The sequence below is a fragment of the Oryctolagus cuniculus genome, chromosome 17 (assembly GCF_051225735.1).
Source record: "Oryctolagus cuniculus isolate XC-2025 breed Fujian yellow rabbit chromosome 17, ASM5122573v1, whole genome shotgun sequence".
NCBI lineage: Eukaryota > Metazoa > Chordata > Mammalia > Lagomorpha > Leporidae > Oryctolagus > Oryctolagus cuniculus.
Window position 1 is genome coordinate 22,482,301 of NC_142883.1, and position 14,958 is coordinate 22,497,258.

General features: G+C 39.7%; 1 protein-coding gene across 4 annotated transcripts in view; it reads left to right on the forward strand.

Annotated features, from left to right (window-relative positions):
• The first annotated feature begins 1,559 nt into the window (after positions 1 to 1,559).
• IKZF3 (IKAROS family zinc finger 3) overlaps positions 1,560 to 14,958 on the forward strand; it is a 119,313-nt gene continuing 105,914 nt past the window's right edge. The window contains exon 1 of one of the 4 annotated variants that reach the window (XM_008271418.5): positions 1,560 to 1,895. In XM_008271418.5, the coding sequence (XP_008269640.1) occupies positions 1,889 to 1,895 (7 nt within the window). In that variant the 5' untranslated portion in view covers positions 1,560 to 1,888. The remainder of the gene's footprint in view (positions 1,896 to 14,958) is intronic. The other 3 variants (XM_089318048.1, XM_089318049.1, XM_089318050.1) reach the window with 3 other exon arrangements.

Consider the following 14,958-nt stretch of genomic DNA (forward strand, 5'->3'; position numbering starts at 1 on the left):
GCCCACAGAGATAAAGTGACATTTGCATCACATATTGAGTACAAACCGTCAGTGTGCTTTATCACTGCTGATAATCTTGATCACCTGGCTGAGGTAGTGGTTGTCCACTATAAAGCAACTCCCTCCCCCCTCCCCCCCTTTGAACTGTACTCTTTGGAAGAAAGTTACTATGTGTAGCCCACAAAGTAGGGATTTTATGTTCTACCTTTTTGAGGGCAGAGTAGTTAAATTAGATTTTTTTACCCATCTACTTTTTAATCTATCCCCTCAGGTGTCACTCTGTGGAGTCTGAAATGCTCACCATTGAACTATTTGCAGAGTAAGTATAAAGGCTATTGTGATGGAAGATAAAGTTTATTTATAGCTTTTTAATAACCAAATAACTATTTATCCCTGCACCATCCCTGTGAAAGTTTACAGTTCCTCTTCTGCTTCTTTTGATGTGCTATTTTTGCTTTCAGAAACTAACAAGCAACAAATTTCCCCTTTCAGATCTAAAATTAAATCTAGTATTTAGAGTATTTCTTTGAAATTGATATTATCCTGTGGGACTCCAGCTAACACAACTATGGAGATGCTGTTTCGATGCTGTGATCTTAAAGCCAGTGCAAGTTATATACTCATTAAAAAATGCAGTACATAAGAGTATATTATGTAGATTGGTTATACCAAGATACTCATTAAAATAAATTCATACAATTAAAGCATGCATTCTTTAACTCATAAGCATGTCTTCTGATGTGGTCAGCTGATGCACAAACTCTCAGTCTTAAGTCTGAAATATATTTGTATATACTAACTATAATTTTACATTTTATTTATATTAAATTTCTATAAAATGTGATTTCCTAACAAAAGTGGCAATGGAATCATTGATATATTGTAACACTGGGTATCTTGCAGACTCTCTTAAACCTCCATGTAAAGAAAAATTGTGCTTTGAAAAACTTTTGTGGTCATTTTCCTTTCCCTACAATTGTATTTGTGCTTTACACTATAAAGTGGGGAGGATGTTGGGTAAAGACGTTGACTGGTGATCTATGTGCACTGACATCGTTCAATCACTTTTACTCTTACTACCCTGCTCCCTTGACTCTACTCTCTTTATTTACGTTCTGGATACGTAGTTTATGTGTCCTGTTTGGAAGAGGGCAGAGTAGCAGAAAAATAAACACGCATAGATAGAGCAGTATTTTGTGAGTAGTGGCAAGTAAACCAGTTTCCAGAAGGGAAAACAAACGTGAGAGAATTGGTTCCAAAAATTAAAAGGTTGAGTTGATGCAAGTGCCAAAATCTTTTTGAATTTTTTGAAAAAAAAAAAAAAAAAGATCGAGAACTTTTTATCCTATGAAATGAAAAACTAAGGAAAAAGAAATACCGTAAACAATACATGGAATGAAACGAATTCTCATTGATGGTTTTCATGGCTGTCTTTCCGGAATCTAGACAAAAAGTTTCAGATTTTGTTCAATCTGCAAAGAAAGCAATGCAGCACCTCCCCCACCAACCCCTACGCCCCGTATACTACTCTCCCATACATTATCCTTCTAAAACATTCTAAAAGAATTTACTGATGCGCCATTTCCATCCTATTGGGGTCCCTCCAGTCTGACATTCAAAAGTAGGGGCTGAAGGCGCGGAACCTGCGGCGATCTGCAGTGAGCGTCCTTTAAAGCAGCCGCCAGCCAGTGCCGCTGTAACCCCGCGCACCGGTAGGTCGCCGGCTCCTGCCCCTTTCAGTCTGCGCCGACGCAGCAGCCAGATCCCGGGACTCCCCACGCCGGGAATCTCCCGCCAGCTGCGCCCTGTGTCCCGACGACGGCAGGAGCACGTGGAGCGGCAGGGCAGCCAGAGCAGCGGCTCCAGCCCAGCCTATCCCGGCGGCGGTATGGAAGGTGAGCCTCCAGCGCGTTTCTTTCCTAAGGGGTCTTTGAGAAGCTCTACCGGCCCGCGCAGCAGAGTTCTTCCGAATCTCGGTTTTGCTTCTATTTATTTCTTTTGTCAAAAGTAAATAGGTATTTCAGAGGGCAGAGCTCGTTGGTTCTCATTTGTCCTCCCTCCCCACCCCCAACTTTGAAAAGTGATAACTTCTCCCAAATATTATTTCTTAGGGATTGTCAGACGTGAAGGGTCAACCCTAAGTCTGCAGAGGAAGAGCACATATGGGTCATCCCGAAGGGGCAGCAGACCTGGGGTGGAATAACTAATCCTCTGGGATTTTTTTGGTTCATGGCCTCAGTGTCCTTTGGAATTAGGCTAATCTGAGTAACCTGTTTTGAGCGAAAGGTGACTACTTTTTTCTTCTAAGGGTAAATGCTGTCAAACAGGAAAAGTATATTTTAAAGAGGTTAACACTTGCAGATCCCTTGGAACTTGATCTTCTAAGGAGCCTTCTTTACTCAAAGCAAAAATCAGGATCCCATTAAGAGATTCATTTGAATTAATTTTTGAGAGTTATAAACTTAGCCTTTTCAAAAGATTTCAATAGGTACTTCCTTGTGATAACTAAAACTTCCATTGCTACAGTAAACTGCAAGTCTTTTTAACAAGTCTTTCTAAAACTTTGAAAATGGCAGAAACATCTCAACTTGGCAGAGGAAGTGGCATTTGGAAAATAAAAACTAGTGAGAAACATATTCCTTCTACTAAAAGATGAGATACTGACGCCTAATTAAAATGTTAATTTGATGAAGATCATGGGAGGTTTTCTCCATAATAATCAAAGGGGCTTCACTGACAATGAACCTTGATCTTTGACAGCTCTAAAAGTTCTGGAGTATATGAAATTATCAAAATATGATTAAATACTTCGGTACACAGATATATGTGGTAAAACTTTTGTTTCACAGTACAACTGAGTGCAGTAATGCTGTCTAAATCTTCAGTTTGTACATGAATATGCTTGTAAAAATTTTTTCATGTCTTGACCTATATGAACATTTCTAAGTAAAATACCAAATGATAAGTCAATGAATAATATGCTTATTAAATAGAAACATGGTCAATATTGAATAGTCCTTCATATATTTCTCATATAAAAACTCTGCTTTTAATTTTTTAATCAAGTAACTTTTAAAAACTTTATACTTTGAATGTTGAAATACTAGTTTATGAAGTGTTACTTTTAACATGTAAGGGTATCTTGGCCAATAACAGAAAAAATAACTTTTTAAAAAAGGTTTATTTATTTTACTTGAAAGTCAGAGAGAGCCGGTGCCGTGGCTCACTTGGCTAATCCTCTGCCTGTGGCACCAGCACCCCGGGTTCTAGTCCCGGTCGGGGCACCAGATTCTGTCCTGGTTGCTCCTCTTCCAGGCCAGCTCTCTGCTGTGGCCCAGGAAGGCAGTGGAGGATGGCCCAGGTGCTTGGACCCTGCACCCGCATGGGAGACCAGGAGGAAGCACCTGGCTTCTGGCTTTGGATCAGCACAGAGCGCCGGCCGTAGTGACCATCCGTTGGGTGAACCAACGGAAGGAAGACCTTTCTCTCTCTCTCTCTCTCTCTCTCTCTAACTCTGCCTGTCCAAAAAAAAAAAAAAAAAAAAAAAAAAAAGTCAGAGAGAAGGAGAGGCAGAGAGAGAGGTCTTCCACCCCCTGGTTCACTCTCCAAGTGGTCACAACGGCTGGAGCTGTGCTGATGTGAAGGCAGGAACCAGGAGCTTCCTCCAAATCTACGTGGGTGCAGGGGCCCAAGGACTTGGGCCATCCTTTGCTGCTTTCCCAGGCCATAGCTGGATTGGAAGTGGAGCAGCTGGGTCTTGAACCGGCACCCGCATGGGATGCCTGCACTGGCGGCGGCTTTACCTGCTACGCTACAGTGCCAGCACCAGAAAAAATAATTTTAAAAAGTTTTCATGTTTTAATTATTACAGATTGTTAATGTATTTTTGCTGAAGTTTTAAATATCCCAATACTGTTTTCCTAGTTTTAACCATATCACATATCAAAAATAACATACAGAATTTTGTTAATTCATAGAAACTGGAGTATTTCTCTGTAAATGCTAATGCTAGACAAAATAAACCAAATGCATCTTTTAGGATGTTAGTGTCCTAACAAAGATTTTTAGATAAATTTGGGTGAAGGCATTCTGAAGGAGAAAGGAATGAAAACTTGCATAGAATTTCATTCAGAATGTATGAGTATAGATTATAAATGGAAAGGAAATGTGGATCAGTGATTTTAAAAGCTGTGAGTTTAGATGATTAGGTTAAATACATAGGTCCATAGATAGATGTTATATACTATATTTAGTGCAAACATTCAAACATTTAAGTTAAAAAAAGGTTAATAATGTGAGTTTGGTTATTCTAACATCAGATGCTTGAAGATAGAGTGTTTGATGTAATAAAATATCTAGTTCATTATAACCACCCATGATTGATGGCTCATGATTTTGGCATTTAGATTACAGTATTCTTCTATCATTTTGATATTTTGATCTCTTGGCAATGTAAGAAAGTAGAATGCTTTATGGAATACCTTTATTTTCTGCCTACTATGAAGGTTAGGTTAACACACTGTAGATTTTTGTAAAATGTGAGATAGTGTAGTTGGGATCTATTATTCCTTTAGCATGTAAAATTACTTTTCATAATTTATCAACATTTATTAAAATGTTCTCTGTGTGAAGATGTCAGATGAAATAAGCTTTTGTAATAGAAATCTTGTCATATAAAAACGAAGTTAATAAATGATAAATATAATCATAAATCATAAGTTAGAAAATTTCCCTACAATCTATAACCCTAAGTATTTTCTATCCAAAGACTTTATGTATTGCTAAATTTTTGTTATTTGTGCTGTAAGAACATCTCTTCTGTCTGGTATGATTGGGAAGTAAAGTAGTTTACAAAAACGAGTTTCAGAGGTAATGGTAGGTTTCTCATTTAATATAAATCCTTTTTATTTTAGTAATATTGGAAAAAGATTTTTTCTAAATGTATTTAATATACAGTCTCCTCTGCTTTATAAACAGATTACATAAGAGATGATTTTATCTTGGTTGATATTTTGCTTATCAGATAATGTATTGTTCTGTAGTATCTCCTCACAGGGAGTTTTAAACTGGGAACTACATGCTCCTACCTGAATATTCCCAGGTTATTTTCCAGTTTTTATCTTTTTAATGTCAGCTTCTGCTTCCCACCACGTGGATTTTGTGGTAGCCATTTTTTATTTTCACGTCCCTTTCCATGTTCTGGATGGTTGAAATCAACAGAGAAATAACCTCCAGATGGTATTTACTTGCTCTCCATTACGAGAAGAGGGAGGTTGAGATGGTAAAATTTTGAGGAACAAAAGCCACAAAAGGACCTTGGGATCCTGATAAAATACAAGTTTTTAAAATTCCTGTTTGTACCTCTTATAATCCAATTTACTATTTCACACTTCCACATGTCCACTAACATTTTTATCCCATTGTCTACCTGGTTATGGCTGCTTACCTTCTAAGACTCTGCTCAGGTGTCATCATGAAGGTTCTAAGGAAGACCTGCCGTCTGATGACCACCTCCTTCTAGTGTCTTCTGAAGTTCACCCCTTCCCAGTTGGCTACCTCCCTATGCATAGGCTGAGGGACCCTCCTTTCTGTGTATACTTCTATCACATTGAATTGAAATTATTTATGGATTTAGGTGTTTATTCTCCCTCTGGTCTTTACACTTCTGGTGATCACAGACTATGTCTTATTTTTGTATGTTCTGTGCTAGGGAAAAGTTCCTAGTTCGTATAAGACCCTAAGAGTTTAGGAAATAATGGCCAAAAAGTTCTCTTCATTATGATTATTATGATACATTTTATTTAAAATTTTTTGAGAGTAGGAGATTTGTGCTAACAATTCTTTAATAAAGCTTAATGATTTTTCAAAAGTATTTAAATGGTATAACTGAAAAAGAAACTTGGAAAATAAAAATTTTACTGAATTTTTTTGCTAGATTGTCATTTAAAACCAAACCTTATCTATTATCAGGATCACATATTAGTCCTTTAAAATATGCATCGAATATGAAGAATTGGTTCATATTCAATAAATAATCAGTAAGATACAATGGTGATATAAAATTAGTATTAACTTTTCCAGTGCTACTTTTTAAATACATTATGGATTGAGCATCCCTAATTTGAAAATCTGAAATCCAAAATGCTCCAAAATCAAAACTTTTTGAGTGCCAACATGATGCCCTGAGTGGAAAGTTCCACTTGAGTTTGTGTGGCAGGTCTCAGTTAAAACCCAGGGGTTGGTGTTGTGGCATAGTGGATTAAGCTGCTGCCTGCAAGGATGCCAGCATCTCATAGGCACCGGTTTGAGAACTGGCTGCTTCACTTCCTATCTAACTCCTTGCTAATGCACCTGGGAAAGCAGCGGAAAATGGCCCAGGTTCTTGGGCCCCTACATCCATGTGGGAAACCCGGAAGAAGCTCTGGGCTTCTGGCTTCGGCCTGACACAGCCCTGGCTGTTGTGGCCATTTGGGGAGTGAACCAGTGATAGAAGATCTCTCTCCATCTCTTCCCTCTCTAACTCTGCCTTTCAAATAAATAAAAAATAAATCTTAAAAAAATTGCCTTCAGTCTGTACATATGAGGTGTTCATGAAACGGAAATGAATTTATATTTGGACTTGGGTTCCATTACCAAGATATCTCATTTATATTAAAAAAAATTTCAAAAACTAAAAACAAAATCTGAAATCCAAAGCATTTCTGATCTCAAGAATTTTAGATAGGGGATTTTCAACCTGCAGTAATGTTTAAACTGGTTAATTTTGCTGGTTAACTTGTCAGAGGTACTGTCAAAAATTCAGTAAAAAATATCGGAGGGGTGGGTGTTGATGAAGTGGTTAAGACGCTGCTTGGGATGCCCACATCCCATATTGGAGTGCCTGGGTTTGAGTCCTGGCTCCACTCCCAGTTCAGACTCCCTGCTAATGCATGCCGTGGAAGACAGCAGATGATGGCTCAAGTATGTGGGTCCCTGCCACCCACATAGAAGACTCTGATGGAGTTCCAGGCTCCTGGCTTTGGCCTGGCCCAACCTCAGATGTTGGGAGCATCTTGCAGTGCATGGGGGTTGGGAGAGCACCAGCAAGTGGGAGCTCACTCTTTGTCTGGCTCTCCCTCTCTCTGCTTTTCAAATAAATAAAATATTGTAGTGTTAACTAAATACAATGTGATACATACTGCCATCCTTTTCAGTTTAATATTGGCCCTGCTCTATAAAAAAATACATGGCCTTCTAGCTTTTAGGTTTGTTTTTAAAAATGGTACTTTTTTATTTTGGTACTCACTATAATTTCCATAATAAACTATTTCTTCATAGCACGTTTTAATTCTTAAAGTTACTGAGAAAAATTTGTTTCAGTTAATTTCTTTATCATGGCATATCAGTTCATTTGAGAAATATTGTATGTTTGAGAGACTATCAAATTGTCACAATGTTTGGCCCATCAGAAGTTTCCTGTAGTAGTACCAAATGGAATCTGTGGATATGAAAAAAAAATCATTCTCATCTATAAACATTGATGGACAATAAGTCTGGTCTGAAAACTGTAAGTAACTAATTAGAAAAAAATTTTTAATTTTATTATTTATTTGAGAGGCATCTGTCTTCTCCCTCCCCAGCTGCCCCCAGTGGCTGGCTGGACTGAAACTGGAAGCCTGGAATTCAATTCAGATCTCCCACATGCGTGCCAGGGTCTGCACTAATAAGAAACTGGAGTCGAGAGCCGGAATAGGCCATTGAACCCAGGGATGCTGACATGGGACATGAGTGTCTTACTGCTAAACCAAGTGCTCTTCCCCTAATTTTTACAATACTTAATGACAATAATTTTTTCTACATAAGCCTTTAAGAAATCACTTCATTTCAGCTTATAGCACTCATTAATCATTCATTATATGCTTACATACAGTGTAAACAGTTTCACGGATTTCTTTCAAGGCCTAATAATTTGAATTTCATTTGAATATCATGTGAAATTCCAATGTTTAATGGATTTAAGAATATTAATATATAAATTTATTGTCTGATTACAAAATAAGACTTTTTGCTGACTGTTACAGTTGTATAAATGTGACTTGAGTAAGATGTTGATTCTGTACTGGCCTTTTTTCTCTTGTGTATATTTGCCATCTAAAATTGTCTGAGTATCAATATTGTTAACTCTCCTACTCTTTGTGCTTAATTTAGTGCCTAAAAAGGCTGAGATTTAAGTGCTTGGGACACACTTTTGTAACACTTTAGCAATCATCTCACCAACAAAGTAAGTAACATGTTACATCATGATCATATGTTACCAATCTTTTAAATACATTCTAAGATTGTCTGATTTTTATATTCAGAATTTAAAAGTATGAATATTGAAAATCTATAGTGATTCATCTTAGAAACAAAGATGATTTACTGTCCTTTTTTCAAGTATCTGGATGTAGTTCAGTTAAACACTATTCTGAAATAATAAGATGAAACACTTTCAAATGGTCATAGTTTTTATATGAACACATCTTCAGTGTTTTTCAATATTGACAAAAAACAAAATGCAGAGAGAATTAATGTTTTGAAACTGATAAAGTTGCAATTTTCATACATAACTGTAGGTTTCTAGCTTTTGTTTATTAAAAATAACCTTATTCTCACTGTTTGACTTTTTAGTAAATATTATATATTTTAGAGTATTACAGTTGTACATTACTGAGATACCCTTTATCTAATATTAATCCATTCCAGTTTTGGGTGAAATATCTCTTTTAGCAAAAATTTAAAAATAGTATAGAAATAGATGCTTTTCTACTAAGTAGTCAGTCTCTGGAAGCCAATATTGTCTAAAATTCAGCAAGTTTTGCAGAGATTGTAAATGTCTGAAAATAAACCCATGGTCCCTAGGGCTAAGCAACTTCCTTTGCAACACGGAGCTTCCTAATTCCATTTTGGTACCATTTTATGTTTTCTGTACCATTAAGACTTTGAGAAATAGATGGACCAATAGCTTACAAACTGATGTGTACCAATGAATTCAAAAGGCCAAGTGAGATAAATTATCTGTAACTGGTAGGAACCATTGGCTCTTTACTTATTTTGGTTTGTGAATCATTTCAGTAAGACAAAAAGTCTTGGAGACCATCCTAACCAACACACTTCTGCCTGCTATTGTAAAAAAAAAAAATCTCCTAGAATTAATGAGAATATTTCTGTGAATAAATAAAAGAATTAAAATCACACACAACTTAAAAATTTTTTCATGCATTCCAGAAATAAAAGTGTTAACTTACTTGGCAATTGAGAATTCAGTATAAAGCCAACCTTTGACATTTATGAATGTAGCCTACTGTTTTGACTCTGTGAAGGACCCTGAAAGAACTTAATACTACGTAGTGATTCATAAATGTTAATAGCTTCTGAAAAGAATTAAAAATTTTTATTTAATTTTCATTTTTTGAAAGAGACACGGACACACAGAAAGACAGACAGAAAGTGATCCTCCATCCCCTCTCCAAATGCCTGAAACGAGTGGGACTGGACTAGGCTGAAGGCAGGTGTCTAGAACTCAGTCAGAGTCTCTCACATGGATGGGAGGGACCCAAGTACTTGAGCCATTACCTGCTGCCTCCCAGGGTGCATATTATCAGGAAGCTGGAATCAGAAGTGGAAACAGGGCTCAAACCGAGGCACTCACATAAGGGATGCAGGTATCCCAAGTGGTGTCTTAACCACTGACCCAAGTGCCCACCCCCGATTTAAATAGAATATATAAAACTCCTGTTCAAATTGAAATCAGTATGTCTTGGAGACCAGAGTGCATAAGCAAGTACATAGCTTCTCTGTATGTCAAGCCAACAACACAGCATGCTAATCTCAATAAAAGAAGTTTCTCAAAGGACTCCACAGATACCCATTTTAAACATCAGGGACCTAATGGGGTTTGAGTTGTCCCACATCTAAACAACTAGAAAATTTTTACAGGTAATCTAATTGAGGGAGGGTGGTAAAATGTTTATAATAGGACACATAATGATTAAACAAGTTGAAATTAAGAATTCATATCATGCTTATAGATCTTCCCAAAATACCAAATTGCACCTCTACTCAAAAACCATTTTAAATATTTCTTAGTCCAAAAAATGAACTCATTCTCTCCAACCCAACTAAACTTTTCCTGAATTCCCTGCACTGTTAATAGCATCATGAACATTGCAGTTGAAATTCTCAATCCATTATTGTCTATCTCCTTTAGCTGTTGTTGTAGGAGGAATCTCTTCCTTTTCTGGAACTTATGACTTGGTGTCTTTATAATGACTTCTAGATTCTACCTCCATTTTATGTTTAAATGTAAAATATTTTTGTGAGGTTTCAATATACTCTATACTGTGTAAGACTGCAAATATTGTGTAAGTTGAGGAGGGGTGATTTTGTTGTCAGTTCAGAACCTGTACTCTTACTGTTATGGATGCAGCTTGTATCCTCTGCATTTAGGTGTTTCACGCATGGTGATTCTACAAATACATCTCACTATCATATTCTGCCTTCCAGAATAATTGTGCTGGTTCATTTATACCTTGAAATACAGAGTACACATTTTATTATCATTTATTTAATTTATATTACAGTTAGGGCTTTATGTTTGAAAAAATGTGGATTAGGCTATATTTAATTCTGACAGTGAAAGATGTAGGTTATATTTAATTTATGGATTATAAAAAGGTATATTTATGAAATTATTTTTCTAAAAGAGAACACTAGGTCTTTTTTATTTTTTATTTGACAGGTAGAGTTACAGACAGTGAGAGAGAGAGACAGAGAGAAAGGTCTTCCTTCCATTGGTTCACCCTCCAAATGGCCGCTACGGCCGGAGCTACGCCAGTCTGAAACCAGGAGCCAGGTGCTTCCTCCTGGTCTCCCATGTGGGTGCAGGGCCCAAGGATTTGGGCCATCCTTCACTTCCCTCCCAGGCTACAGCAGAGAGCTGGACTGGAAGAGGAGCAACCGGGACTAGAACCCGGTGCCCATATGGGATGCCGGCACCGCAGGTGGAGGATTAGCCAAGTGAGCCAAGGTGCTGACCCCGACACTAAGTCTTGATAAAGATGAGAACCACTCTTCCAGATAAACAGGATCTTGCTATAATGTAAGTAGAAGATAGCAGCCACAGCTTAAATAAGGTAATATGTATGAGGATCTGGCTCTGTGGTGTAGCGGGTAAAGCCTCCGCCTGCAGTGTCGGCATCCCATATGGGCGGGCGCTGGTTCGAGTTCCGACTGCTCCACTTCTGATCTAGCTCTCTACTGTGGCCTGGGAAAGCAATGGAAGATAGCCCAAGTCCTTGGGCCCCTGCACCCGTGTGGGAGACCTGGAAGATGCTCCTGGCTCCTGGCTTCGGATTGGCCTAGCTCCGGCTGTTGGGGCCATCTGGGGAGTGAACCAGCGAATGGAAGACCTCTCTCTCTCTTTCTGCCTCTGCCTCTGCCTCTCTATAACTCTGCCTTTCAAATAAATAAATAAATCTTAAAAATTATATAGCCTATAAAAATATGTATGAAATCACTTTGTATAACACTGGACACAAACTGAGGGTCCAGTACATGTTCATGTAGTTCACAAGACATTTACAAAATCATTCTTAAATTCCTCACTAATCTAAGTATGGTCTGGGGACCAGCATATTAGCATCAATTATAACATTGAGAATAGTTACAAATGCAGAATCTCTGGCAAGACTGGCAAAATCAGAATCTGGGTTTTCACAATATCCCTCAGGGAATTCTTGTACCCATTAAAAAAATTTTTTTTTGGACAGGCAGAGTGGACAGTGAGAGAGAGAGACAGAGAGAAAGGTCTTCCTTTTTTGCTGGTTCACACTTCCCAATGGCCTCTGCCACTGTTGTGCTGTGGCTGGCGCACTGCGCTGATCTGAAACCAGGAGCCAGGTGCTTCCTCCTGGTCTCCTATGCAGGTGCAGGGCCCAAGGACTTGGGCCATCCTCCACTGCACTCCTGGGCCACAGCAGAGAGCTGGACTGGAAGAGGAGCAACCGGGACAGAATCCAGCGCCCCAACCGGGACTAGAACCCGGGGTGCCGGCACCTCAGGCAGAGGATTAGCCTAGTGAGCTGCGGTGCCGGCTCATTAAATTTAAAAAAAAAATTATTATTTTATTATTTATTTAAAGATTTATTTATTTGAAGGGCAGAGTTAGAGAGAGGCAGAGGCAGAAAGATAAACGTCCTCCAACCACTGGTTCACTCCCCAAGTAGCCGCAATGTCTGGATCCAGGCCTACCTGAAGCCAGGAGCCAGGAGCTTCCTCCAGGTCTCCCACGTGGGTGAAGGGTCCCAAGGGGACTTGGGCCATCCTCTACTGTTTCCCAGGCCACAGCAGAGAGCTGGATTGGAAGTGGAGCAGCCAGGACTCGAATTGGTGCCCATATAAGATGCCAGCACTGCAGACTGTGGCTTTACCTGCTGTGCCACAGTGCCAGCCCCACATATTAAAATTTGACAACCTTACCTACAGTTTGAACAGCATCAGGGAACCTAATGTTACTCTTAAAGCACATATAATATCAGTGATGGGTCATCTTCATCTTCATATATTTGTTTTAGCACATGTTTTTTATTGTTTAAATGCTTATTTTAAAAGAGAGTTGAGGGGCGGCACCGTGGCTCACTTGGCTAATCCTCCACCTGTGGTGCCAGGTTCTAGTCCCTGCTGCTCCTCTTTCAGTCCAGCTCTCTGCTGTGGCCTGGGAGGGCAGTGGAGGATGTCCAAGTCCTTGGGCCCTGCACCCACATGGGAGACCAGGAGGAAGCACGTGGCTCCTGGTTTCAGATCAGCACAGCACGCCGGCCGTAGTGGCCATTTGGTGGGGGTGAACCAACGGCAAAGGAAGACCTTTCTGTCTCTCTCTCTCACTGTCTATCTGTCAAATTAATAAAATAAATAGAGTTGAAGGGCCGGTGCTGTGGTGTAGCAGGTAAGGCTGCTGCCTGCAGTGTCAGCATGCCATATGGGTGCTGGTTTGAGTCTCGGCTGCTCCACTTCCGATCCAGCTCTCTGCTATGGCCTGGGAAAGCAGTAGAAGATGACCCAAGTCTTTGGGCCCCTGCATCCACATGGGAGGCCCGGAAGAAGCTCCTGGCTCCTTGCTTCGGATAAGCGCAGCTCTGGTCAGTTGTAGCCATTTTGGGAGTGAACCAGTGGATCGAAGACCTTGGTCTCTCTCTCTCTCTTTCTCTCTCTCTGCCTCTCCTTCTCTCTCTGTGTAACTCTGACTTTCAAAATAAATAAATAAATCTTTTAAAAAAAAGAGAGAGAGAGGGTTGAACAATGAAAGCTCTATAATGTCCAGTTTTGACTAACTTTTAAAAAAGATTTACATATTGGGGCTGGCGCTGTGGCACAGTAGGTTAATCCTCCGCCTGCGGCACTGACATCCCATATGGGTGCTGGTTCTGGTCGTGGCTGCTCCACTTCCAATGCAGCTCTCTGCCGTGGCCTGGGGGACCAGTGGAAGATGGCCCAAGCACTTGGTCTCCTGCACCAGTGTGGAAGACCTAGAAGAAGCTCCTGGTTCCTGGCTTTGGATCAGTACAGCTCCAGCTGTTGTGGCCATTTGGGGAGTGAGCTAGTGGATGGAAGACTTTTCTCTCTCTCTCTCCCTCTTGCTGTCTGTAACTCTACCTCTCAAAGAAATAAAATATTTTTTTAAAAAGAGATTTATATATTTATTTGAAAGAGAGTTACAGAGAGGCAGGCCACAGCTTTTAACCTGCTACACCACAGTGTCAGCCCCATAATTTTGACTAATCTTGCAATGCATTTATTACATGCTATAATTTAAAAGTCAGAGATCTCCATTCTTTATTCAGAGAATATTTATTAAACGCCTGTTATGTGCCATGCATGCTCAATATTAGCAATATATTGATGAACAAGACAGGGCTTTGGCACTCATGGAATTTAGTCAATTAAGGAAGACTGACCAAAAAAACAAGTAATAAAATTGAAATAATGGTAAGTGCCATGAAATAAATAAAAGGGCTAATGTGGGAATAATTGTAGGGGGATAACAGTAACTTTACCTCTAAAGAAGAGGTCTGGCTAGAGATAGGAATTTAGTCAACCTTCATACAAAAATGATATTTAAAGGCAAGGAAATGAATATGATCAACTAAATAGAGACTATATTAAGAGAAGGGAGCCAAGGCCGGCGCCGTGGCTCACTAGGCTAATCCTCCACCTGTGGTGCCGGCACCCGGGTTCTAGTCCCAGTTGGGACATCGGATTCTGTCCTGATTGCTCCTCTTCCAGTCTAGCTCTCTGCTGTGGCCCGGGAAGGCAGTGGAGGATGGCCCAAGTGCTTGGGCCCTGCACCCGCATGGGAGACCAGGAGGAAGCACCTGGCTTCTGGCTTCGGATCGGAGCAGCGCACTGGCTGTAGTGGCCATTTGGGGGGTGAACTAATGGAAAAGGAAGACTTTCTCTCTCTCTCTCTCTGTCTGTCTAACTCTGCCTGTCAGGAGAGAGAGAGAGAGAGAGAGAGAGAGAGAGAGAGAGAGAAGGGAAGGGAGCCCAAAATATAGAATCCCTGAGAAATAACTTATTTGGTTAGGTAGAGGAGGATGAATGGCAAATGAGAAAGCAGCTAGCAAAACAGGAGGAAACCCAGCAGAGTGTGATGTAATGGAATTCAAGAAAGGATAGTGTTTCATGAAGGAGTGAATGATCAGCTGTCCTGAATGTGACTGAAAAATCAAGCAAATGAAGACAAAGTGTAGGTTTGTTTTTGGCAGCACAAAATTTGCAAATGACCTTGACAAAAGTGGTTTCTGTGGAGTGGTGGGGATGGAAATTAATCAAATTGGTTTAATTTGGAATAGGAAAAGAGAAAGAAATGTTGACAACAGACCTTTTTTCCCCAGAAGTTTAGCTGTCCGGTGAAGAAGAGAAATCAGTGGGCTATTGGTG